The sequence below is a fragment of the Cydia pomonella genome, unplaced genomic scaffold, assembly GCF_033807575.1.
Source record: "Cydia pomonella isolate Wapato2018A unplaced genomic scaffold, ilCydPomo1 PGA_scaffold_70, whole genome shotgun sequence".
Classification (NCBI taxonomy): Eukaryota; Metazoa; Arthropoda; class Insecta; order Lepidoptera; family Tortricidae; genus Cydia; species Cydia pomonella.
In genome coordinates, this window is record NW_026907903.1 from 114,343 (window position 1) to 140,373 (window position 26,031).

At 38.8% G+C, this 26,031-nt stretch overlaps 1 protein-coding gene across 1 annotated transcript; it reads left to right on the forward strand.

Moving 5' to 3' along the window:
• The first annotated feature begins 477 nt into the window (after positions 1-477).
• Positions 478-25,986, forward strand: LOC133534217 (ethanolaminephosphotransferase 1-like). The gene is made up of 9 exons (XM_061873312.1): positions 478-685; positions 799-867; positions 2,381-2,567; positions 12,680-12,806; positions 13,582-13,711; positions 14,805-14,962; positions 17,890-18,070; positions 19,498-19,680; positions 20,729-25,986. The coding sequence occupies exons 1-9, from the start codon at positions 635-637 to the stop codon at positions 20,789-20,791; spliced, it is 1,149 nt and encodes a 382-aa protein (XP_061729296.1). The 5' UTR covers positions 478-634; the 3' UTR covers positions 20,792-25,986.
• Positions 25,987-26,031: the final 45 nt, after the last annotated feature.

Below are 26,031 nucleotides of genomic sequence, written 5' to 3' on the forward strand. Positions count from 1 at the left end.
GCAAAGATATTTTTTCAGAGCAGCATTATTTTTATCATAGAGGTACAATAAGTATATAGATAAGATGGTAGAACCGGCAGATGACCGAACGAGATGCACTTTTGGAATTTCCAGTAGGAGTAGCAAAGAAAGCGCTATGATTGTTCGTCCTTGTCACAGTTTATTTTTTTGATTCCCCATCGTAAATTTTAGTATAGCTTAAGGTGGGCAACAAATAACCCGATCAAATTACGTAGGTTGTTTTTGGTATGTTGTCAGGAATGTTAAAACGTATTTTTAATTTGGCACATTGCGTATGCTCTGTCTCTTACGGGCGTACGCGTACAGCACATCTAGTTGATCCTACCATCTATGATTTTTATTGATATTTTTCGTTTGTACCTGGCAACCTTAATAGTGACAGCTGTCAAATGTCATAATTCTAATTGCGCGATTTGTTAGCGAAGGAAGCGCTTTGTACTTTTGTACTATGTTCAATTTTAATCGCCGCGCCGGTGATTGCCGTTCGCCGGCGTGATTTGCTGGATACTGTTATCATATTTCCAGTTAACATTAAAAAAAACAATCGCGGTGAATGGTGATTTTTCGGGTTTAATACATATAGCGGTAAATCTTTACTCTTAGCGTAGCAAAAATGGTCCGTTTCCTGACGAAAGAGAACCTAGAGGGTTTTGATAAATATAAGGTAATTTTCATAATTTAAAATAACCAGTTTTATCATAGGCTTGAAGTTTACAATCTGTATTATTAGTGGCAATTGTATTACGAGTGTCTAATAACGAACTAATTCTTTTTCAGTATAATTCTATCGATTCAAGTGTTCTGAGCAACTATGTTATGCACCCATTCTGGAACTGGTGTGTTCAAGTGAGTAATTTTAACTCAAAATTGTGATGCTCTTAAATGCTTGTTTGCTTACTAATTAGTTTGGAAATCTATCCCTAATATTGTTGATAGAAATGATAGATAAATTCTCTTACCATGAAAAAAAATTTACTTAAAAAGTGAAATTTAGAAATAATAACACCTCCAGTTTACAATTTAGTTTCTTAAATATGGTGTTATTTTTATTATCTTTCATTATTATCTTTCACATATTTGGAGAAAAAATTTCATAATAAACTAATTTTTACCAAATTGATAGTATTAATGTTGGTCTATTTTTATTGTAGTATAAAACTATTTTGATATATATATTTTTTATACCACGACGGTGGCAAATAAGCATACGGCCGGCCTGATGGTAAACAGTCACCGTAGCCTAAGATTTGTTCTTAGCACTAACATACTGTCTTATGTAACAGTACTAATTATGAAAAGCTAGGTACAGTCAGCGTCAAATACTTTGTAGCAGTCAAAGTGGCCAAATAGTTCGGTACACCATACTAAATATATGGTGTACCGAACTATTTGGCTACTTTGGTTGCTACAAAGTATTTGACGCTGACTGTACAAGCCAACCGATAGATCTGCCCTGTTATGGCAAAACAGCAATTTATTATCTTACAGTTTCTTGCTGGTACCATATTGGAATACCCTCCTACAATTTAGGACCGATTTAAATCTTCTCAAGGCAGAGGTGTAGGGTTAGAGCCAGTGTAGCTTTATTTAACATTCTTAAGCGTATTGTAATATGCCTACTTGAAAAATAAACTATCTTTATTACATATTTCCTATCTAGAAATGCTGTTTTGCAGTAACAGGGCACAGATAGTCACCATCTTAAATTGGTAGACTTTCACTATAGTAACAAAGATGCAGTCCCATACAGCCTTAAATTAGTCACAAAAGTGGTACAGATCTGGCACACACATCATCATTCCACCCAAATAATGATCCAAGAATTTCTACACATACTAACATGTGGCTTGTTGCAATTCCAAAAACTGGTGATTTCTACTGTGAATGGTTTTTCTCCAGTTCGCCAAATCCTGATTTATACCCCACGCAATTAATGATGGTCCCTATGACACTTTATTTGAATATGTAGTGGTTGTCACATAAAATGTTTAAGTATATACATTATTTTTAAACATATATCATTAGCCGGGTCCACACAGAGCCAGCATATGCGTGAGGCAATTTCCTTATGCACAAAACGGCCAGTGTAGACACGTGCCTCGACAGAGGCACGTGTCATCATCATTTTTCAAACTAAGCCCAACCAAACGATCACATTTCCACCTAGACCCACAAGGCCTAGGGGCCTAGGCAACCTAGCAATGATTTTAAGATGGAAAAGGGGGCCCTTAAATTATAAGTGCCATACCAAGTGCCTAGGAGGTCTCTAAACCAAAAGGGACTCATGTCACAGGGACCATCATTCGCAGAGAGAGGTATAGTCATACCCACAGTGCTAACAAAAATTAACTCATTCCAGTTCTGCCCAGTGTGGGTAGCGCCCAACCTGCTAACCTTCACCGGCTTCCTACTGACCGTCCTCAACTTCCTCCTGTTCTCGTACTACGACTACGGGTTCTTCGCGTTAACCGAGGCCGGTGGTGACGGGATCCCGCGGTGGCTGTGGGCTGTGTCCGCTGTCAACCTGTTTATGGCCTATACCCTGGGTGAGCATGTGGTTCGTTATGTATTTGTATTTATTTTGTTTTTTTAAATTAACTGATTGATCCAAGTTTTTAAATGATTGTACACTTTTACTTTAAAATGCCTAAAGTTTTAAGTATAAAAGCTGCTTAAATGTAGCTTTCCATCAGAAAAGGGTCCTTATGCTTCATGTGCATAAGGAAGATTTTTTTTTTTTTTTTTTTATTATTATTATGGAAAAGCATGTATGATGGAAAGCCACAAATCTTTGTCTATTGTCAGGATTACAGTTCGATAGATCAAAACACTTTTCACTGTCTTGTTTTCTGTTCAATAAATTGTACAGAGATGAATATTCATTACTACTGGAAACTGCATGAACGGTACACAATGGTACATAATAATACAGTATTATTCATTTAGTTGGTTGAAGACACAAATCAAATGGCAAAGTGGTCAAAAAGACAATGAAAAGAATTTTGATTCAAGTTTAAAAAAATCTCAAGCCAGATAAGGCCTCGTAAGTGTGTACCGTTCGAACTTAAGGTCCGAGGAAGTGAAATGTCACCCCGCTTACCCCCCACACCGTCGCGCTATGGGAGGCCAATTGGTAACTTAGATTTTGATGTCAAAATTATATCGTTTATTATAATTTACCCCTGCGTCTCAGTCGTGCCAATTAGTGTATAGACAAGTGTGAGCGAAACACACGCGCGAATGCCTAAGAATTTACCACGCGTAGTTTAACGTGAAATTGTATATTGTGAGATAAATATATCATATCATATAATTTTGATATCAAAATGAAAGTTCGAATTGGCTTCGGGGCCACGAACGTAACGTACGGGTTTCGAGTGTTTCGACTACGAACTGGAAATGCCATGGTGTTCTTGTTTTTTTTTTTTTTTTACCCAGTAATTTTAACCAGTCAACATTTATTATTATTATTTATTTTTTTATACCCTTGAACGTTAGTATTCCCAATAATGAAATATCATATTGTACTGGTTATCTCTTTAAAAAAATTGGTACGTTAAATGTGAAATTAATGAGCGTCGATAACCCTTGCTATCTTTGGTTTGAATATTGGAAAATTACTACGGCATTAACCTTTTGATCGCCAAAGACGTCATATGACGTGCTCGGCTACAGCCCAATATGTTGTCTACAAGGCGGAAAGACATAAAATATGCTGTAGTCCCTAGGCTTAACATTATGAAGCACGCCGCAAGTTACCAGGCCGTCTTCCTTTTCAATAAGTTACCCAATGAATTTAAAACAATTACTAACAGTAAAATTTTCAATGCAAGACTCAAGAGTTATCTTTTAAAAAAGTCGTACTATTGTATAACCGACTTTATAGACGATAGCTGTACTTAATTTTATTATAGTTTATTTGAATTTTTGCTGAGTTTACGTTTTTACTATGTACATATTAGTGTATTATTCTAGTAGGATACCAAAGTGACGATATTATTATTTATTGTTGACATATCTTAGTTATTAAATTTTAAATTTCTAACATTTTTTATTTTTATTTTTATTGATATTTTATTTGCTTGGTTGATATTTAAATCTTATTGACATGATACAAATTTCAGTTAATATTATGCATATATTCTTCAATACTTTTAATTAATATCATCATCTTGGGATCACTAATTAAGCTTTAATTTCTTTAATATAATGTAATGTTTTATTTTTAATTTTAAGCTATGTTCAACACAATATTTTATTGTTATGAATGAATGAATAAAGAATGAAGAATGAACCTTCATGCGTACCAACAAGGTTCACGATTACGCGCCGCGTACGATACGCGTGGCGTTCAAAGGGTTAAAGTGGTAGGTGTCACTAGAAAGCAGGCGAAAGGCTTAATATCCACTACTTGTGAATTCTTTTTACTGTTTACGACTGATTTTCTGCTATTTTATAACTGACATTGAAAGTCATAAGTAATGCGCCGCACAAAAATTTCGTACGGCGCAAGGTAATTTTTAGCCGACTTCAAAAGGTGGTGAGGTTAAATCCAGTTGAAAAGGTTTTTGTAAACCTAAACAATAATAAAAAAAAAGAAAAATGCACTGCTCTGCTATTAGCATATTCTTCGAAGCTTACCTGGCTGCACCTTATTTATTATTATTTATTTATTAAAATACAGTGGTATTCTTTAAGATAATCGTAGCCCCACAAAACTCAACAATGAGTTTGACTGTGGGGTCGTCAGTCTCTAGTTATAGTTATGTAACTTAAAATAACTTATAGTAGGTAATTTGACGATTTTGACGACCGGTTTGGCCTAGTGGGTAGTGACCCTGCCTACGAAGCTGATGGTCCCGGGTTCAAATCCTGGTAAGGGCATTTATTCGTGTGATGAGCATGGATATTTGTTCCTGAGTCATGGGTGTTTTCTATGTATTTAAGTATTTATAAATATTTATATATTATTTATATCGTTGTCTAAGTACCCTCAACACAAGCCTTATTGAGCTTACTGTGGGACTTAGTCAATTTGTGTAATAATGTCCTATACTCATAATATTTATTTATTATTTATTTATTTATTTATTTATTTAATTAGTGACTACAATGTATGAAAATCTCTTACATTTGCACTGCAGATATAATTATAAGACAAACAGCTATCGGTTCTTCAATCTTTTATCTCCATTCTTGTCTGGTGGATTTTTAAAGAAATTAATACTTATTTTTATATGATTTTTTTAAACATTGTCTAAAACAAAACTTTTTTTCATAACTCGATTGCTATGAAGGATCTTAGGTACATATACAAAATCTACATGTTTGGGTTCGTCTTTTACGTCTCTAAAAATTTAACACAAAAGTTACGGCCAGAAAACCAGGTGCTTGGCTTAAAATTGTTTAACTTGATGCCAAATATCTCGAAGCCAATGAACTTTGAAGTAAATATGGGATACTCTTCTTCTACCTAGCGATAAATATGGGATACTATATTACTTAAAGTTGTTACTGTTAATATAATAAGCTACAAAAACCATTAAAAAACTAAGGGATTCAGATCGAAGGTCATTGGCGCCAGGGTGCCCCTTAAATGGCTCCACAGGCGTGCCGCGTGGTGCGGGCTACGCAGCGTTATCATTTAAACATAGGGTGTAACTTGCTTTATAAATATATGATGTAACTGGTGTACAGAAGGGTCCAAACCCTTTGACTCTAAGACGCCCGACTTCAGCTGTTTAATCTTACACACAGCAACACTTAATTGACCATTCGTAGACCCTATAACGTTGCGACAAGGGTCACGCAGTGCAGTGCCAGTTAACTGTGCGGACGATACATTTGAAAAACTCGTGCTCCGCTAGGTCGCGAACTTTATACCTCATTGTTTCGCTAAAACACGCGGTCTGTAATGCTACTTAACCGGTTTTTACATATGTAGTAAACTACTACAATACCTATGGAAACTTTCAAAAATGGTGAAATTTTACACATTCGGAGACTTCGTAGAATATCTCAGGCTCTTATGGGGTCAGAAATTACGACATTCCAAATTGGAAGCGTTGTTTCTATTATACATATATAAAATTTTCGAGAACTTTATGGAAAAAAAACTGCATAGTTTTTGGACTAACATAATACTTTAAATCCGACTTTGTAATATAGGTTAAATTTTTAGGGTCGGCAACGCGCATGTAACTCCTCTGGAGTTGCAGGCGTACATAGGCTACGGAGACTGCTTACCATCAGGCGGGCCGTATGCTTGTTTGCCACCGACGTAGTATAAAAAAAAATCACTCAATTTTTATTAACGGTGCGAGCGCTAAGCGTCGGCGTTTCAGCTTGGGCAAAAATGCTTTCCTTCTTGTGTCCAACTGTTCTCTTCTATAGGTGGCATTTTACAACCAATTCTCGTGAAATATTGTACGCATCAGGTTCGAAGACTACGGATTTTCGGAAACCCTGACCCTCTAGCGACTTGCGATCTCGCGCGCGACTGCATACATCTAGCGCGATTTCAAGTATTAGTTAGAACGCAAGCCATGCTAGAGGGACTGCGGATCGCGAGGTCTACAGCTAGTGCCAGACCCACTAGTTTAATAACACACAATTGGACCCCTCATTCTTAAAAGAACAGGCATTCCTATAAATGTGTCCACGGTCGGCAAAACGTCCCACTTTGTCGCTTACCATAAAGCTTGTGCATAAATCACGCGAGGTTCCCGGGAAGGGGTTCACGAAAAACTCACGATAGTTCTCGTTGGGGGAGGGAGAGTATAAGAACTCCTCACGTGTATTTTTCTACAGTGAACGAAACTAAGAAAAAATGTCTCCCACATGAGTAGAAACTTTTTTTCGGTTTCGTTAAACATCAATCTTCACTTCGCACTACAAAATAGCGAGTCTATTTTACGAAATTTAGGAGCGCGTATAATAAATACACATTACGTTCATAACGCAAATCAAAAAATAAACAAGATTTACTATATACAATACTGTTTATCTCAAAATTAAGTCGAATGAAAAAAATTCAAAAAAAATTCACGACACGAGGTTACGTGGGGGCCGGGGATATAGCCAAGAACCTCACCAAATATTATATACTTTATTGTATATAGAAATAAAAACACGAAAAACACAGTTACAGAGTAAATTAAATACAACAAAGGCGAACTTATCCCTGTATGGGATCTCTTCCAGTTAACCTTTGAGGAAATGAGTAAAACAGAAGTAACGGTGAATGAATGACAAACACAAACAAATATCACCAAGGGTGAGGGGGAAGTCAAAAACTAGCCGAAAAAACCTCGCGTGATTTGTGCAGAAGCCCAAAGACGCTTTCACAGGCTTCGTATAAAGATACAAGCAAATCTAGTCCTTATGGTAAGCGACAAAGTGGGACGTTTTGCCGGCCACACATACATTCAAATGACCCTAATCGTGTATCGAGTAGCGGCAGAAATGACTCTCTTCCGTTACTTAGGCATCGTCGTTATACTCAACCTCGTATCTATATATTAGATACGTATATCAGATACGAGTTTGAGTAAGGGGGCGTCCATTAATCGCGTCATACGTTTTTGGCTTGTTTTAGACCCCCCCCCTTCCCCCATGGTGATCTTTGGTGATATTTTCACGACCCCCCCCCCCCATCCAATATGACGTGTATTTTTTTCGATAACTAAAGAACAGTTTTCTAACAAATGAACCTAAGTACACGTGAAGGATTATTATTGACTATAATACAGTATAGCACAGATGAAAAAAAAAATACACGTGATACGTGTCCATACCCCCCCGTCCCCTGTGGTGATCATTGGTGATTTTTTGCTGACCCCCTCCCCCCCCTATACAATATGACGCGATTAATGGACGCCCCCTAAGTATAGCGACGATTAGCCGGCTACACGGTGACGTCACGGATCACATTGCGTACCTACTTACCTACGCAATGCAATTAACTAGAAGAATTACGGGCTAGGTAATAACTCAAGTCTTATAAGTGTACGCAAATACTTAGGTAATAACTCAAGTCTTATAAGTGTATGCAAATACTTATTGATTGCATTAGATATGCAGTAATATAACTCTGGTCAATAGATTCCTTTTTATTTCCAGTGTAAACTCTATACACGGTGTAACACGAGGAACCCAAAAGATTTCAACCACGCACTTCTGAGGCCAAAGAAAAAAAACGAGTTTACGTAAATTTCGCCAAAAAAAAATTTTTATTTCAAATTTTTGAATGAATTTGTACATAAAAAGTTTATGGTAAAATGGGACTAAAAATTAATTTTTAAGTTTTTTTTTATAAAACCTACTTTTGCAAAGGTTAGGTACTTGTCACTTTTGACATCTATCAATAACTATATTACGATACAAGCGCAAAAATAGGAAATTCGCGAATTACCTATTCGCACATGTATCGTACAACGTTTAACAGTACATATGACCCTTTAAATTTTCGACATAGTTACATAATGTAATTTACGCACTAGTGAGGAAAAGTAGCACCATATGTACTGTAATAGTACATTACGATACAAGTGCGAAAAATAGGAAATTCGAAACGAGTGGCGATAAATTAAAACACGACCGAAGGGAGTGTTTTAAATCGACACGAGTTGCGAATTACCTATTCGCACATGTATCGTACAACGTTTTACAGTACATATGGCCCTTTAATGTTCGACACAGTAACGTAATATGCTAATTTTCGCACTAGTGCGGTAAAGTAGCACCATATGTACTGTAAAGGATATTTAGACTACACCGAATTTCTTTTTCCCGAATACCTTAATTTGCACGTGATATGTTTCACGCGACGGGTTAAGAAAAAGTTCACGTATGATAATGATTGCGCATACGACGGTATTTGGGATCACGCCACCTACATGCAGTTATCTAATACGTCCTTATATTATATTGTTATCCGTTATAATAACATGCAATGTGTAATATTGACGGACGACGCTAAGCCGAGTTGATATTAATATAATGGTTTAAGTTTTGAGCCCCAAAAAATTAAAATTAATAATATATTTTTTTTTTTTGCAGAATCACTGGGTTTATAGTTTGTTTAGTACAATACAACAATAAAGTACATATTTTATACTACTTCGGTGGCAAACAAGCATACGGCCCGCCTGATGGTAAGAAGTCTCCATAGCCTTATGGACGCCTGCAACACCAGAGGAGTTACATGCGCGTTGCCGACCGAAATCCGCTCCCCCTTGTTGACCTCTGGCAACCTTACTCACCGGCAGGAACACAACACTATGAGTAGGGTGTTGTGTTATGTGTTTCCGGTTTTCTGTAAGGTGCTGGAGGTACTTCCCCAGTTGGGCTCTGCTCTAAATCTGGAATGACATCCGCTGTACTGGGGCATGTGCCTCATCCCAATGCCTCATTATCAGGCAGTCCACCCGCTCAGCCAGCGTACTCAGGATGCTGTTGGTGGTTAGAGGCATTAACGTATATCTAAGGACGAGCCTTCCCCCATTCTCATTGCCCGTGAGCCCCGTCCTTAGATATATATTTCAATGATTAGAGGCCGTTCTGCTGCGCAAGATAGCGTGTTGGAATCCCGGCACGTCCGCCGCCGCGAACATGCCGGACGTGCTGCAGTAGCCAGGTAAACCTATCAGCACCCTGTACCCTCAAAAATTGTTTTATCTAGTGAGCCTCTTCTCAAATTTCAAGGTCCTACCTTCAACGGTTTAGGCTGAGCGTTGTCTGTCAAATGAACTGTTTTATATTTAGATATTGTATAGACAATGTAACAATTAAACATCGTTTGCTCCAATCCCGATGCCACGCTTTAGTGACCTCCTTATCTCGCACAGATAACGGAGAGTCGGACCACATCCTCAACTATTCTAGACCACAGACATATTTGTAGACCACGCAAATCACATGCAGACGAAGATTTTCTGTGTGAAGAACAGTCGAAACCCCAACGCAAAAGCAGATATTAAAAATGTTCGCTGCCAAAGTTTCATACATAATAAATTCGATATTTAATTGATTCATCATTATCGTAGACGACCGGTCTGGCCTGACCAATGATAAATAATAAATAAATAAATGCTGTGACCAATGATAAATAATAAATAAATAAATATTATAGGACATTATTACACAAATTGACTAAGTCACACAGTAAGCTCAATAAGGCTTGTGTTGAGGGTACTTAGACAACGATATATATAATATATAAATATTTATAAATACTTAAATACATAGAAAACACCCATGACTCAGGAACAAATATCCATGCTCATCACACGAATAAATGCCCTTACCAGGATTTGAACCCGGGACCATCAGCTTCGTAGGCAGGGTCACTACCCACTAGGCCAAACCGGTCGTCAAAACATGCGACGTCTATTGAAATATATTTCCAGTCTAGGCACAAATAGACAGATAATTTTCACGTCTCATTATAGATTTGTACACGCATGGTAGTCAATCGGTCATCGATTCCTAATTAGTAGCTACTCGATAATAAACTAAACGGAGACAAACAAAATTTACAGTCGGTGTCCTAACATAAGTATCCATTTTTCTATAAGTACAGTTATCAATTTCTTAGACTGCCGCAGCATTTCTTTAGAATTTCTGGACACATTGATATGTCTGAGAACGCCTGATGCCTCGGCATTCCCAAGCACATCTCGGCATACCTGAGAACGCTTCAGCTAATATGTCAAATAACAGAAACATACATAAAAGCTAGATCAAAATAAGTAAACATTAAAATTAGTAAATAAAAATAGATATTTTAAAATCAGATTTTTTTTATATTAAAGTAATTAAGCATAATAATAAATCATTAAAACAACAATATAAAATAAAGTAGATAAACCAAGAAACCGCAGACAAAGTCTCGGATAAATATCAGGGGAGCTTATAGCAATAACTCTCCTATAGAAAATGTCAAGGTCAGACAGCCAAAATGTATGAAACGGCCATTTTTTTTCACGATTTCGGGATTGGTCCCATAGTATAAGTTGCTCAGTATGACCTATATATTCACCTCGTAAATTATTGCAGGTAACTAAACAAACAATCTGTATACTTTTGACCTAATGTGCACCTAGCTGTTTCCAGCGCAGTTTTTGACAGTGTGTGCGTGACCTTATCGCCCAAAATAGTTATTAAATAAAGATAACCATACTCCTCTCGGTTCAAGGCTCGTCGGAGTTGTGGGTTTTTAGGGTTCCGTAGCCAAATGGCAAAAAATGAAACCCTTATGGATTCGTCTGTCTGTCTGTCCGTCCGTATGTCACAGCCACTTTTTTCCGAAACTATAAGAACTATAAATCTTATTTGGTAAGTAGATGTATTCTGGGAACCGCATTAAGATTTTTACACAAAAATAGAAAACAAAAAAACAATAAATTTTGGGGTTCTCCATACTTAGAACTGAAACTTAAATTTTTTTAGGATAGGCCTTCAAAAATGATATTGAGGTTTCTAATATCATTTTTTTCTAAACTGAATAGTTTGCGCGAGAGACACTTCCAAAGTGGTAAAATGTGTGTGTGTGTGTGTGTGTCCCTGTAACTTCTAAAATCACAGAATGATAAAACTAAAAAAAAAAAGATATACATTACCATCCGTCCGATTCGCACTAGGCCGCTTTTTTAACCCTTCATACAGCGAAGTATAAATATTAATACTGAAACAAGAAGACTTCGTTATGACTATATACATTCTTTATTTACTTAAAGTGAATTTAGTTGTCATTTTGGCAGTTTTAGTATGATTATTCATCATGCATCTAAAGTGGCTGATAGACGGGCGAGTAAGTTCGCGAACTTATGGCTCGACGACTTTTTTCGCTTGTTAAGTACGCGTACTTAGGCTCACACACGAGCGAAAAAGGTCGTCGAGCTGTAAGTTCGCGAACTTACTCGCACGTCTATCCGGGACTTTAGGGTTAACCATCATACTTGGCAATGAGGATAAACGTGTATAGATTAACGCAGAATCTCAGATGGCGCTGCATTACTTTAGGTTTCGACTTCCACTTCAAATCCAAATTTGAAATCAGAAATATTCCATTTTCTTTTTTATTGAAGTAAGTAATAAACAATGCCACCAAATGTGTTTTTATAAAAAAATCTAGAAATAATGACAAACACATCAACAGATAGCGGAAAAAATTGCACTTACTTTGACCAAAACCACAACTTGATTTCAAGTCGTGGCGTGTGGGGCACGGCATGTACTGACTTTATTTCAAGTCAATGGCGGCCAAAAGGTTAAACAAAATTGCTCACTAACCGACCGATTGACGACCGGTTTGGCCTAGTGGGTAGTGACCCTGCCTACGAAGCTGATGGTCCCGGGTTCAAATCCTGATAAGGGCATTTATTCGTGTGATGAGCATGGATATTTGTTCCCGAGTCATGGGTGTTTTCTAGGTATTTAAGTATTTATAAATATTTATATATATCGTTGTCTAAGTACCCTCAACACAAGCCTTATTGAGCTTACTGTGGGACTTAGTCAATTTGTGTAATAATGTCCTATAATATTTATTTATTTATTTATTTAAACCAACCTTTAAATTTAATTCAAAGTTCAATTTAATTCTAACGTCCTCTGTATTGAGCATTTGATTTTTAACCGTGTGTGTTTTTTGTAGATGGAATTGACGGCAAGCAAGCGCGACGCACTGGCACCAGCGGGCCACTTGGCGAGCTCTTCGACCATGGCCTGGACTCTTATTCTGCTGTGTTCATTCCTGCCTGTCTTTACAGCATATTCGGCAGGTACTTAAATTTTTTGCAGGGTTTTATAGAATTGAATTTAACTGGATGTTTCGCTATTTATGTTTATGTTTTATCATGAACGGCAAAGAGGGTGAAACGCCGGAGTGGGTTCAGTGGGTAGGGCCAAATTCTCCCCCCCTCTTGCCAGGAGAGGGGAAAGGAGTGGCGAGTCCCACACACCGCGCGTAAATGCATTCCCACTCCGTCAAAAAAAAGAAGGCCTGAATTAGCTATGAATCGTTTGTCTTTATCTGTCATTTTGACTTATGTATTTGCAAGAAAGTGATAAAACATAATTCAACTTAATCAGGGTTAGGTTAGGTTTATTTAAGTTTACTGTATTTTATCATTTTGTGGTGTCCCAATAACAATATTACATTGTGTTTGAAAAATCTTACAAGGGGTTAGAAAATACGTACAGAGAAAATGTGATAATGTCTTCGAGAAGTGTTTGTTTACATGATAGGACAAATAAGGATGAATAACTATAAGACCGTTATGTAATTTTGAAATATTTAATTTAATTAACTGAATGATTAGAGTCAATCTCAGATACTTACAGTTGCAATAAGAATAAATCAAAGAGGTTTGCAAATAAATTGTAGACTCTCTGAATGAATATTGTTTACTTCATGGATATAAGTCAGATATGTTATGAGAATTTAAAAATTGCTTGTTATCGATATCGATAACACTTGAGTCGATATTTAATTAATCACTAGCACTGGTATTTTTGCCCCCGAAAAACCGGTCTATGATCATAATCTTGTTCCAGAGACGAGCTAAGCCCGCTACGCATGTTCTTTGTGATCTGGAACATCTTCATCAACTTCTACCTGACCCACTGGGAGAAGTACAACACGGGCGTCATGTTCCTGCCGTGGGGTTACGACTTTACCATGATCGTGAGTACTATTACAGTCTTGTGTAGTGACTTCGTGATCTGGAACATCTTCATCAACTTCTACCTGACCCACTGGGAGAAGTACAACACGGGCGTCATGTTCCTGCCGTGGGGTTACGACTTTACCATGATCGTGAGTACTATTACAGTCTTGTGTAGTGACTTCGTGATCTGGAACATCTTCATCAACTTCTACCTGACCCACCGGGAGAAGTAAAACACCGAAGTCATGTTCCAGCCGTGGGGTTACGAGTGGGCTCCGACTTCACCATGGTCGTGAGTACATTTTTACTTTAGGAAGTAAAACTACCGTTAGCAGGCCAACTTTGAGGGGTAGGCGACTGGGAGGCTCCGGGGTTTTTAGTTTGCGCTAACTTTTGTAAAAGGTGTTATATTTTGGCTCTACGGATAACTGTTTGAAGTCTCAAGGTATTGGGTCATTACCTATGAAATTGGCGTTTCTGTTCATAAGTATAGTCATGTCATAGTTTATTTATTTTAATAGTAACTTCGAAGTATTTTTTAATTTCATTAGTGCGCTACATAATAACGATTTTACATACAATTATTTGCTACTTTTATTGTTTTATGTATTCAGAATACCGCCCTGAAAACAGTTCTTTTCATGTGCTGCCGGCTCGAGTATTTAAATGACAAATATTTTTCTGACGGGACAGATTAAAAAAAAAATGAGTTAGAAAATGTGCCTTAAAAATGTCTCAGATTACTGGCAAAAATTTGTTTGGTTTGAAAATGCCATCACAAAATAATCCGCCAAATTAATTGTATGAAAAATCGAATTTCGTTAAAGTTCTCCATACAAAACGCCAATTTCATAGGTAATGAGTATGACCTAATATTAAGGGTCGGTCACACCAACCTAGTTGTCACCGTTCACATGTTTGCAAAATGTTATTGTATGTGAATTGATCAGTCTGTCAAACTCAAATGTAGTTGGTGGCCGTTCCGCTTTTTATTCTTACGCAATAGTTATGTGTAAGTTTAAAATAAATTAATAAATGCCCGGTCTCAATCAAAAAAAGTGATCGCCATTTTTAAATTCTAAGTCTACGGTCAAAATTGCAATTGTTCAGGGTTCGTGTCTACTGCTGCTGATCACGTCAGCTGTCGGTCCGAAGGCGTGGCGCGTGGCGCTGCCCGGCGGCCTCAGCCCCGGCGTGGTGTTCGAGCTGGTGCTGTACCTGTCCGCCATGTTGACTTCGCAGACCACCATCCTGTTCAACATATACAAGTAAATACAAATGTTCAGTCAAGTGAAAAAATATGGGTGTACAGTCAGCGTCAAATACTTTGTAGCAACCAAAGTAGCCAAATAGTTCGGTACACCATATATTTAGTATGGTGTACCGAACTATTTGGCCACTTTGACTGCTACGAAGTATTTGACGCTGACTGTACACATCTTACTAAAAAATATGTCCCATAGCATCTTATTCCAGAATAATAAGAGCGTAGTACCATATTTATGAGACGATTCTCTCGATACATATTTTTGCAGCTGACTGTTCACAGAGACAAACCTAAAAGCTCTTCAGAAGTTGCATTGGATTGTTTTCGAACCCTAGTAGCCGTTGACTGTGTTTTTTACTACGTCGGTGGCAAACAAGCATACGGCCCGCATCATGGTAAGCAGTCTCCGTAGCCTATTGACACATGCAACTCCAGAGGGGTTACATGCGCGTTGCCGACCCTAACACTCCGCACCCTCGTTGACCTCTGGCAACCTTACTCAGTAGGGTCTAGTGTTATTTGGCTGCGGTTTTCTGTAAGGTGCAGGTACTTCACCAGTTAGGCTCTGCTCTAGATCTGGAATGACATCCTCCATCCTCTGTGCTGTGCCCTGTGTAATATAAATTGGATCTTTGAATTTTCGCGGTGTTCGTCAATAAATTAAACACTACAAGTTTAATAACATAACATAACATGGATTTTTAAGAAGCTACCAATTTCTATGGATTATGGTCCGAAATAAACATTTTTTTTTTTTTCTTATTAGTTTTTTTTACTCGGGATAATTTATTTAGCTTTTCGGTGAAGGAAAACATCGTAAGGAAACCTGCATACATCTGCGAAGGAATTCAAAGGTGTATGTGAAGTCCCCAATCCGCATTGGGCTAGCGTGGGGACTATAGCCCGAGCCCTCTCGCGCATGAGAGGAGGCCTGTGCCCAGCAGTGGGACGTGTATAGGCTGAATTATTATTATTATTTGTATCTCCGTTACAAACTCTTGGGTTTTTAAGCCCGGTCATTTATAAGGCGTGCGTGGGGATATAGATCCAACACGTAGAGGCCGTTTGGAGAGCTTTGATGTCTTGTAGAACGCCTGCTGGAACCCATTCATGGGTACATAAATAGATACCCGTAAACCGGTTTCAACAGGCATTTGAGGCTATTGCAGAAAAATGGAAAGAGTCCTGGTCTATGGTTTGAATTTGGGTGGACAATAAAACTGGGCTATTGCTCAGAGTTCCGGACACCTGCCATAACATTGTGATATACAGTGTTATCGAGGCAGGCGGTGACTCGCCACTCGCTAGATGGGCACCTGATGCGCCATCGTAAAGACGGCCAGGCGCAACACCGGCGTGAGCGGCTCAGGGGTGTCGAGAGGTGTACGCCGCTTTCTCCGAAGTTACTTGCGGCGTTATGCCCTTTAACACTTCCACCCCTGGAGCGTACAGCTCTAACGTCTCCCCTCTGGACGGCCAATTAAGGCAAGCCAGATCTGAGAGGCCTTGGGGTTCCACTCCGACCGACGAAGACACGCCGGAGACGGAGACCCTGACCGACTCTCTGGAGTACTCGGATCCGTGGGGTCGTTACTCCCCAACAGCTCGCCACAAGCTGCCCTGCGGGCTTATTATTATTATTATTATTATAATTTATTTATTTTTACTAAATCCTTATAGCCAGACGACATCTTCCAAAAATATTATCCGTTGTTAATTATATTATCGAAATGCGAAAAAACGCGGAACTTTTTTCTCTTTATAGTGAAAAATGGCAATCAGCCACTTTTAGTGTTAGACGGTTTAGTGGTTTACTGCTACATGAGATAAGATAAGAAAAAGTTTTACACCTTACACATAACTTCATAATCGCATATTGCTTGTATCAGTGACGACCTACAATGGCTCCAATATACCTATAAATAGATAGGTATTTGTTGAATAATGTTCGAACTGATTTTGATCAGTACAACGCGTCGTTTTTCTACAGCTATACTGTACTATCCCGTGACTGTTCATCCTCAAATACAAATACTTTAGTCGTCGAACATAGGTGTATACAACATGATATTGCATATGATGGTTATACATTTGCTTGTTTCACTATGTCGTACCCAAGGGCATACGAAATTAGGTTTCATTGATATCAATTAGCATGCAACATGCAGTAAATTAAAAACAGAATTAAATGTCCACAAAATACAACTAACACTTAACAACAATTTTAACTAACAATTAATTAAAACTTCCAGCAATGTCACTATAAAATAATAAGAATAAAAAAAAAAATACAATTCCTCCTCATTCTCTTTCTCTCATCATCGTGTCTTTTTCATTTACCTATTTATTATTTATTATAGCCTATTTTGTGTCCCACTGCTGGGCAAAGGCCTCCCCTTTTTTCCGCCACTCATCACGGTTTGAAGTATGTTCCCGCCAGTCTCTGCAAAAAGCGTCGAGGTCATCCCGCCATCTCTTTTTTGGTCTGCCTCTGCCCCGGCTAATCTGCGGTGTCTTCCGCATTTTTGTTGTCATTAAAAGAGTTTGTGATTTCGAGTAAAAATTTAGAAATAACAAAAATGAATGAACCGAAAAGAATGTACGCCAAAATTGTTCAATTAAAATTATTCATATCATAATTAGAATAAGGGCTGATTTAGACGGTGCTAGAACTCGCATGCGAGTTTCAAATATTACATTGCGGTATTTGATCGGTCGGTCGAATTGGTTGTAACCTCAATAGTCCGCAATGTAACTAAAATCGCATGCGAGTTCGCGTGCCGTCTAAATCAGCCCTTAGTAAACTGAACTGGACTGTGTATCTCGGCGAGGACTGTCGTGGAGGAAAACGCATGTTTTATGTGTAAGTTAGTTTTAATAGAAACTTATGTATATTTTACTCTGTTCTCCTAATAAATAAAATACCAGGTCTTACCGCGACGGCACAGGCAAGATGCGCTCGCTGAACGAGGCGCTCCGCCCGCTGCGCCCCGTCGCGGCGTTCTTCTCCGTGAGCGCGCTGTGGGCGCTGCGCTCGCCCGGCGACATCGTCGGCCGCGCCCCGAGACTCTTCTACGTATTGACGGGAACCATATTCTCCAATATTAACGTGAGTGTCTCTCTCTCTCTCTCTCTCTCTCTCTTTCTCTTCCCAACTCTCTCTCTACCTGCACATGGAAAAATTACTCGCGTGGTTAGAAGATGTTGATGTCAACTTTAACCAGTCTTCTCCGAGACCACGGGGACAGTACGCCGTCATGGAAACGTCGGGGGTAAATTTAAGACTTAATACGCGATTAAGTTCCGTTTGTATTAGTTAATAGGCGGGCCCACACAGCGCGAGCATACGCGCGAGGCATTGCCTCGCGCACAAAATGCCCAGTGTAGTGTAGATGCCTCGACCAAAGCGGCGCGGGCGTTTTCCTCGCCCGGAATCGGTGTCAGTTTTTCGGCATGCTTAAAGGGGCCTCAGACGTTTGCCGCGCGCCAGTCTAGACGTGTTTGTTTAGGGTGCGCGTGGTCATTTTGTTAGTACTTCCGTCTTATAATTGCCGCACCCAAAATCTCCTATGATTCCTTTTTCTTCCTCCTGTTCGTTTAAATTGCTTTAAATAGCAAAATAAAAGATACGCAAGCCACGGCAGTCATTACGTGCGGCGCCATTTTTAACAGCTGACTGAGTGACGTTTCTTGCCGAGCAAATTGGCTCGAGTAAGGCAAACGTGCTGAGGCAAAAGTTACACGAGCACGCGGTCGCGCGAGGCCGGGCGTTTGCCGCGCGAGGAAATTTCCTCGCGAGGCGGCACGCTCTGTGTGGACCCGCCTATTAATTAATTTTCCAACGGCACATGTTCCGAAGTCTTGCTTGAGACCTTTATTAGAATATAAAATGGAGCAAACATATCACGCCGCCGCGGAAAGCAAAATGCTCAAGCCCTTCCCCCTCGCGTCCCGCGATGACGATACACGCTCATACGTCACATAAATACTTGTTTCGCGATAGCTAAATAACTGCATCACAGCGCTTGGCAACAATATTACTGGAGAGTTATTGTTTAGTTAGGCACTTACATCTTAGGTCTATCTAATTATTTTGTTTTAAGATTATCCCAATTTTTTAGAAGATGTAGTGACAAAAATTGAGAAAGGTATGTTGAGATGGTTTGGACACGTGGAAAGAATGAGTGAAAGAAGGTTAACAAAGAGAGTGTAGAAGGGAGAAGTAGAAGAGGGAGCTGGAAGGGGTAGACCTCGGCGGACTTTCTCTGATCAAATCGGGGAAATCCTGAAGAAAGGCCAGGTCAGGAGCACCCTAAACCGACGAGCGTGTATGAGGAATGTCATGAAAGTGAAGGAAGCGAAAGAGGTATGTCAGGATCGTAGCAAGTGGAAATCCGTGGTCTCTGCCTACCCCTTCGGGAAATAGGCGTGATTATATGTATGTATGTATGTGTAAGATTATCCTTAATATCGGGTATGTATATTAAATAACTTTGCCCCCTTGTAAAACAAATAAGTATTGTTTGTTTGTTGCAGTGCCGTCTGATCGTCGCCCAGATGAGCGGCACGCGCTGCTCCGCCTGGAACGCGTTGCTGCTGCCGTACTCTGTGTGCTGCGCCGCCGCGCTCACGGTGCTCTCTCCGGCCGCTGAACTCTACGTACTGTTCGCGCTCACCGCGGCGTGTACTGTGGCGCATGTCTACTACGGCACTAGGGTGGTAAGCTTTTTTAGGGTTGAGCACAAAAAAGTCATAACGGAACCTTTAAGGCCAGTGCACACTGTAGTAGGTGAGTGCAGTGAGTATGCACTTTTGTCTTAGGCCGCATGGCACGATTGTTTATTAGGTCAAACAAAGCTGATTTAGCTCGGCAGCCAATAGATCGTGTGTGACCCCTAGGTCCAATCTATCCTGCTTTTAGCAACTAGGGCGAGTTATATATCATTTTCGTATAATTTAGGGACGAGAAATTCATTTATGAAATAAAGGTATGACCTTTTCATACAAAAAAACTGATTTCAGTAGTAGGTAATTTTTTTGTGATAATTTTGGCCTTTACAATCACAGTCCGCTAAAAATTTCGATAACTACTTAAACTGTCGATTTGAAATTTGGAATAATTATTAACAAGGCTAACGGAGATGCATTGAAAGTGTTTTTTTAACATGTGCTCTATTCTTATAGTCTGGCAAATCCAATTTGCCAGTAAATAAGAACAAAAAATACATACCCCAGATAAGCCTACTTAAAACTAAAGAAAATACACCTATTTCTTTATGGTTTTTCGATAGGTATATTGTCAATTAGTCACCACTAAAAACCAAAAAAATAATCGGTGTTATAACACCTGGTAGAATAATATGCGATACTCATCCCTTTCTTTTGGGTGCTAGTACTAGTGTAAGATAAAGACAGTATGATTGTCTCCGTCAATGTTTGAAATGAGACAGTCCCTGACCAAACTATATATCCCAGAGAAGTTGTAAGGCACTGAAGTTTGCCAAAATGTACCTCTCCATCCCACCGAACAGCGCATTCTACTTTTAGCTGTCTAGTGGACGTAGGTAATTTAGGGAAAACGATCCAGCCCACAAAAATCTTTCAATTAGATTTTAACTCTCTGTTGGAAAGAAAAGTCATTAATTTGAATGACAAATTGTTGATTACCGATCCTTTTCTCTAAATTATTTTGCACTATATGCGTCGTACTTCTTTATTTAAGGCAAAACCTATAAAATATGAATGTTTAAAATCATTTATTTTTCAGGTGCAGGAAATGTGCGAACACTTCAAAATCAACTGCTTCCGTATCAAGCCAAAAATTAAATAAATTGGTAGGGCCTAGTCGAAATGTTTATTATAATTAATAATTAAAGGTTGCGGTAGATATCTGGTCAAGGTATTTGTTAAGGACATAGTGAAATTTTGCCATAATTGTGGCTTTCCATCAGAGCAGGCTCCTTATGCATATCGAGCATAAGGACCCGTCTTCTGGAAGGACCCTTCTCTGTGGAAGCCACAAATGGCGTTTAATGCAAAGGCATATATATCTTACTTTATGGTGGAAACGTGTATACATATATACAGATATATGAACACAGAAGGAACCTAATTATAATTTGCATATGAGGTCCGAAGAAGCGTATGGTACCCATACCATACCGGGCCATTTATTTAAAGTTTACACTATACTTTGTTTTCATGTTATTTCTACTCAAAATCACGAGCTCTTTTGATCCTAATCCAAAAAAGTGTCCTCTTCCATTCCGTTACGTCATACATACAAAGTGTATGAAAATAGGCGGGTCCACATAGAGCGAGCATACGCGCGAGGCAATTTCCTCACGTACAAAACGGCCGAGGCACGTCTACACTGGCCGTTTTGTGCGTGAGGAAATTGCCTCGCGCGTATGCTCGCTCTGTGTGGACCCGTCTATTTGGTAACGGAATGGAAATAAAAATCTTGCCACACTTTTTTCCCCTTTTCAGGATCGAACGGGAACGTAATTGTGAGTTGAAATAACATAAAAAAATCCAAATCTTAAAAAAAGAGAGGACAGCTTAAAATAAAATGGCCCACTCAATACCTCAACCCGCAAATTGCGCGCGTGCGGGAACTATTTTGTGTTAAAAAACTTAAGCAGTCACCGGTTTCGATTAGAACCCACGTCTACTACCTACGTCTTCCTAACGGATGACCAAGATGCCTGTTGGCGTTATGTTTGACCCGGATACATTGCTGGCGTCATGTCTGAGTAATTACATACGTGTAACGCTCGGGAATTAATTTATTATATGCGACTGCCATTCGGACCGATATGGCTCTTTCCTCTAATTTTAAAATTATAGTTCCATTGGGATGAATGCATGAAACTACATAGCTTATGCGGGTAAAAACGAAAAAGTTGAAACTACTCGCCATGTTGTTTCTCTACATTTTGTGTTCCAATTTTCAGTTTTTCGTTTTTAGAAAAGCGGTTGAAACCATGAATCTAGTAACTGGGCATGAGTGGTGGGGGGAACTGACAGAATGGAATAGTAGTATGTATCTTTCAGTAGGAGTAGCAGAGAAAGCGTTATTATCGTTTGTCCTTGTCACTGTCTCACTTTTTTTTTAAGTTCCCCACCGTAAATTTAGTATGGTTTATGGTAGGTAACAAATAACCCTACCAAATTACGTAGATTGTTTTCGGTATGTTGTCACGAATGTAAAAACGTGTTTTTAATTTTGTCGCATTGCGTATATTCCGTCTCTCGAGGCACGCTTATAGCTCATCTATACGATCCTACCATCTATGTTTGAAACTACAATAAAGCTGCCAAGGGAAAGGTGGGGAACAAAACACTTGCCAAGTTATTTTTACTTACTTAAAAAATATATACCTGCATAAGCTACGTATCTCAAATTTCATACTTTCTTCCGGATGGAACTGTATTTTAAGTTAAAAAGTCAGACTAATATTACCGTGACGACATATTTCTTGTGTAGGGTGACTGCTATTGCCTTGTTTCTTTCTGATTAATTACGAGTGGCCAATTACTATGGAGGGGCCAATAATATAGCAGGCACCCTATTCATATCTGATGATTTGTTAGAACGAATCTCATCGCGAGCAACCGATTTCCATTTTTTATAAATTAAGTCTTGCCAAATATGGACTTTATTTACTTCCTTAGCAATAATATAAGCTAGAATTTAACCAAATGTTACTAGAAACACTAGTCAATATTACCGCCAGATATTTAAATGGCATTTTTACATTTATAATACCGTACACGGCGGGAAGAAGTCGATAAACCGAGAGAAAAAAAAATTGAAGAAATTTGAACCTTATGTAATTCTATTTTAAGTTCAAATTTCTTCTATTTTATATCCCGAGTTATCAACTTCTCGCTGTGTACCGAATAGTAGTATAACATTTTCTCGTGAACTTTTTAATCTTTATCAAACCATTCAATAGACTTAAATATTTTTCGATCATTCTTGTTGTAATGATTTCGATACTTATACAAATATTAGTATGCAGTGTATCTGACCAATTATTGAAATATTAAGCCTGAAGCCAATAACACACTTTTAGATAGCTAGGAATTTAATAGGTACCGCAAAACCACCCCACTATAAAGTTCAAAATCTCCCAAGTGTGGGTTAAAATTAACTCAGTCATCTTCGTCCTACTCATAGGAGATAGCGGTGTTGATTTAAAACTCGTAGGGGATAGCGGTGTTTGTGTCTTACAAAGTCTATGCAACAAGCAAGGGAATAGGCGGGTTCACACAGAACTGCAGCCTCGCGAAGCAGCTCGGTCGGTGTGGACGTGCCTCGCCCGAGGCAATGCGGCCGAGGCACGTCTACACAGATCAAGCTACTTCGCGCGGCAATTTCCTCGAGAGGCAGCTCGTTCTGAGTGGACTGGCCTATTAAGTTGTGACTATTATTTGAATTTCATAGTTCTACAAGAAAAACTCATACAAAACTAAAAATAACGGGTTATTTCCTTTAGTTAAGGTAGAAGTACTAGTGCTCGACGCTGCACTAGTACTCGACATGGGCACTTTATGTCAAAGTGACAAGGATTAAGTTCGAATACAGAAAAATCTTCGTTGTTGCGTCGAGCACTAGTACTTCTACCTTACCACCAATTTGTGACCAGTGGTAACTACTGGACATTTTGTCTCACCTTTTACCACTGGTAACTACTGGGAAAAAAGTCCCATTAGTTACCATCAACTCGGTTTGGTGGTCACTTTTAAGGCAGTTTACTATAACAGTAATCGTCATCATAATTAACTTAAAATTAATTAATTGATTAGTTGGTAAAAGTTGTGAAAAAATTCCCAGTAGTTACCACTGGTAAGAACTAAGTGTTAACTAGTGGGAATAACCCAAAATAACATTGCTATTTCTTTCATTAAGTGTTGAACTTGTCGACCATCGTTGTATTTAGTTAGTACTGGAATATAGTTGGGTGGTTTACGTTAAATGTTTTATTTTGTTTGCAATTCGAATGAAATGAGGAACTGATATTATAGAAAGTCGATAGCATGCCAGAAACGTGCATGTGCGTTCTAATTGTACATTTTTGAAGCATTTATTTAGACAGAACTTAAGTTTAGCAAATAATCCCAGTGAATCTCTAGAAATTGTGAATCAATACTTAGTTGTTTGGAAAGGGTAACATCAGGAGAATTGCCCAGTGACACACAAATTATACCGCTGTTTATTACCTTACCTTATTGACATGATCAAGTTTACATATTAATCAGTATGACCGTTTTTTCGGTGTCGAAAAAGACCCACTGGATATACAAGGTCTATCAAAAATAGTGGAAGGAGTAGGAGGATGAAAAGTGGTTCGGTATCATGTTCTGATTAAGAAAGGTAGAAGATTTTTTTTTGACGTGACAATTTTTCTGCATCCATTGCAAAGACCGCTGAATACACAAGGCCTACCGCGAACACCGCGGTCATCACCGCGGAACATCAAGTTTGCAAACTTCGGTGTTGGCGGTAGGCCCTCAGTCACCTTATTGATATAGTCAAGTTTTATAATGCTTGACACTGGACAATTTTCCCAGACTGTCCAAAGAATTAAATTTCTTTTTTGTACCATGGCAAGGGCGAAAAAGCAATAGGAAGCAGCTAATGTAGGCTGAGGACGCCTACACCCTAATGTTGTCAAATAAACATGGACTGCATGGATATGCATTTTTATAGGTACTAAGGATATATATTTGGGATCCAGTAATGTGTAAATAAGTGGAATTCTTGTTGTTCTAGGGTGTCATTGGAATCTTATTTAATTATATTCCAAATATTATTTTATTCATAAGTTTTATAACAATACAGTGAGACATCACCAATTTATATGCAAATGTAATGATGAATGCACTTTTAGTCTGGTTCTGTCTAAAGAATGATAGCAAGGCAGCTAGTAAAATTGCAAAAAATAGAAATTCTTATACAATACATAGTTGTAACCGAAAATTATTACGCGAAGCAGCTCAATCTGTGTAGACGTGCCTCCGTCGCATTGCCTGGGGCGAGGCACGTCTCCACTCCACCGACCGAGCCGCTTCGCAAGGCAATTGTCTCGCGAGGCTGCTCGCCCTGTGTGTACCCGCCTATCGTTATTAGAAAACGTTAATCAAGCCTTAAATAGGCAGGTCTACACGGAGCGAGCATGCGCGTGGGGCAATTTCCTCGCGCGCAAAACGGCCAAAGCACGTCTACACTGGCCGGTTCTAACGCGAGGAAAAATGCCTCGTGCGTATGCTCGCTCTACTGTGTGGACCCGCCTAATAATGTATGAAAACATTTACTTACTACATTCACTGCCAGGAACCCACCTGGTGGGCGCTCGTGAACTTTGTTCAGATGCCGGACAACACGCTGGGCGGGTTGTTTTATACGCAGCTATAGACCACCGGTTTCTGGGATAGTGCGCCGTTTTTTGTCTGGCAGTAAATGTGTTACATGACTTTTTGAAGCATTGCATTGGTCATTCAGATATTTTTTCTTTTCGTTTGGCTTTTGTCTATGTACAATAGTCTTCTTGGCTAGGCCCCCTGGTACTTACATAATATTGAATTGTAAACGTTAATTAGAATTCAAGGCGAATATAAACTGTCGTGAGACATACTAACATTAAACTAACTTTACGGTTTACACTCACGTGTTTAGTATGTGTACCACGGCCGTCGTGAACGCTGCTCTCAGAAACATGTCGCGCGAGTAATTAAAAACACGTGAGTGTAAACCGTAAAATTAGTTTGAGAATTAAAGCTTTTGCTCTGAACACGTGCTATGATTCTTTAGACATTATGTTATCTCAAAATTGTGAACAAAGAATCTCTTCTAGTTAATACCAAAATTATACACAATGAATTTTTGTTCCGTAATATTAACTAAGACAGCTCAATATTGTACCTGTTTAATTTATTTATACTGTTATCAAATTATGTTTTATTTCCTGGCGGTCACTGTAAAGATATCTTTTAAATAAAAAATGTTTTAAGTCTCAATCGTTTTTGATTTGACACTTGTTATATGCAAAAATAGGACTACGC

Bases quoted from the DNA above. Each gene is read 5' to 3' on its own strand.
- LOC133534217 (XM_061873312.1), top strand. From the start codon at position 635: ATGGTCCGTTTCCTGACGAAAGAGAACCTAGAGGGTTTTGATAAATAT. The intron at 18,071-19,497 runs GTGAGTGTCTCT...TGTTTGTTGCAG, and splicing joins CCATATTCTCCAATATTAAC to TGCCGTCTGATCGTCGCCCA. The intron at 19,681-20,728 runs GTAAGCTTTTTT...TTTATTTTTCAG, and splicing joins TCTACTACGGCACTAGGGTG to GTGCAGGAAATGTGCGAACA.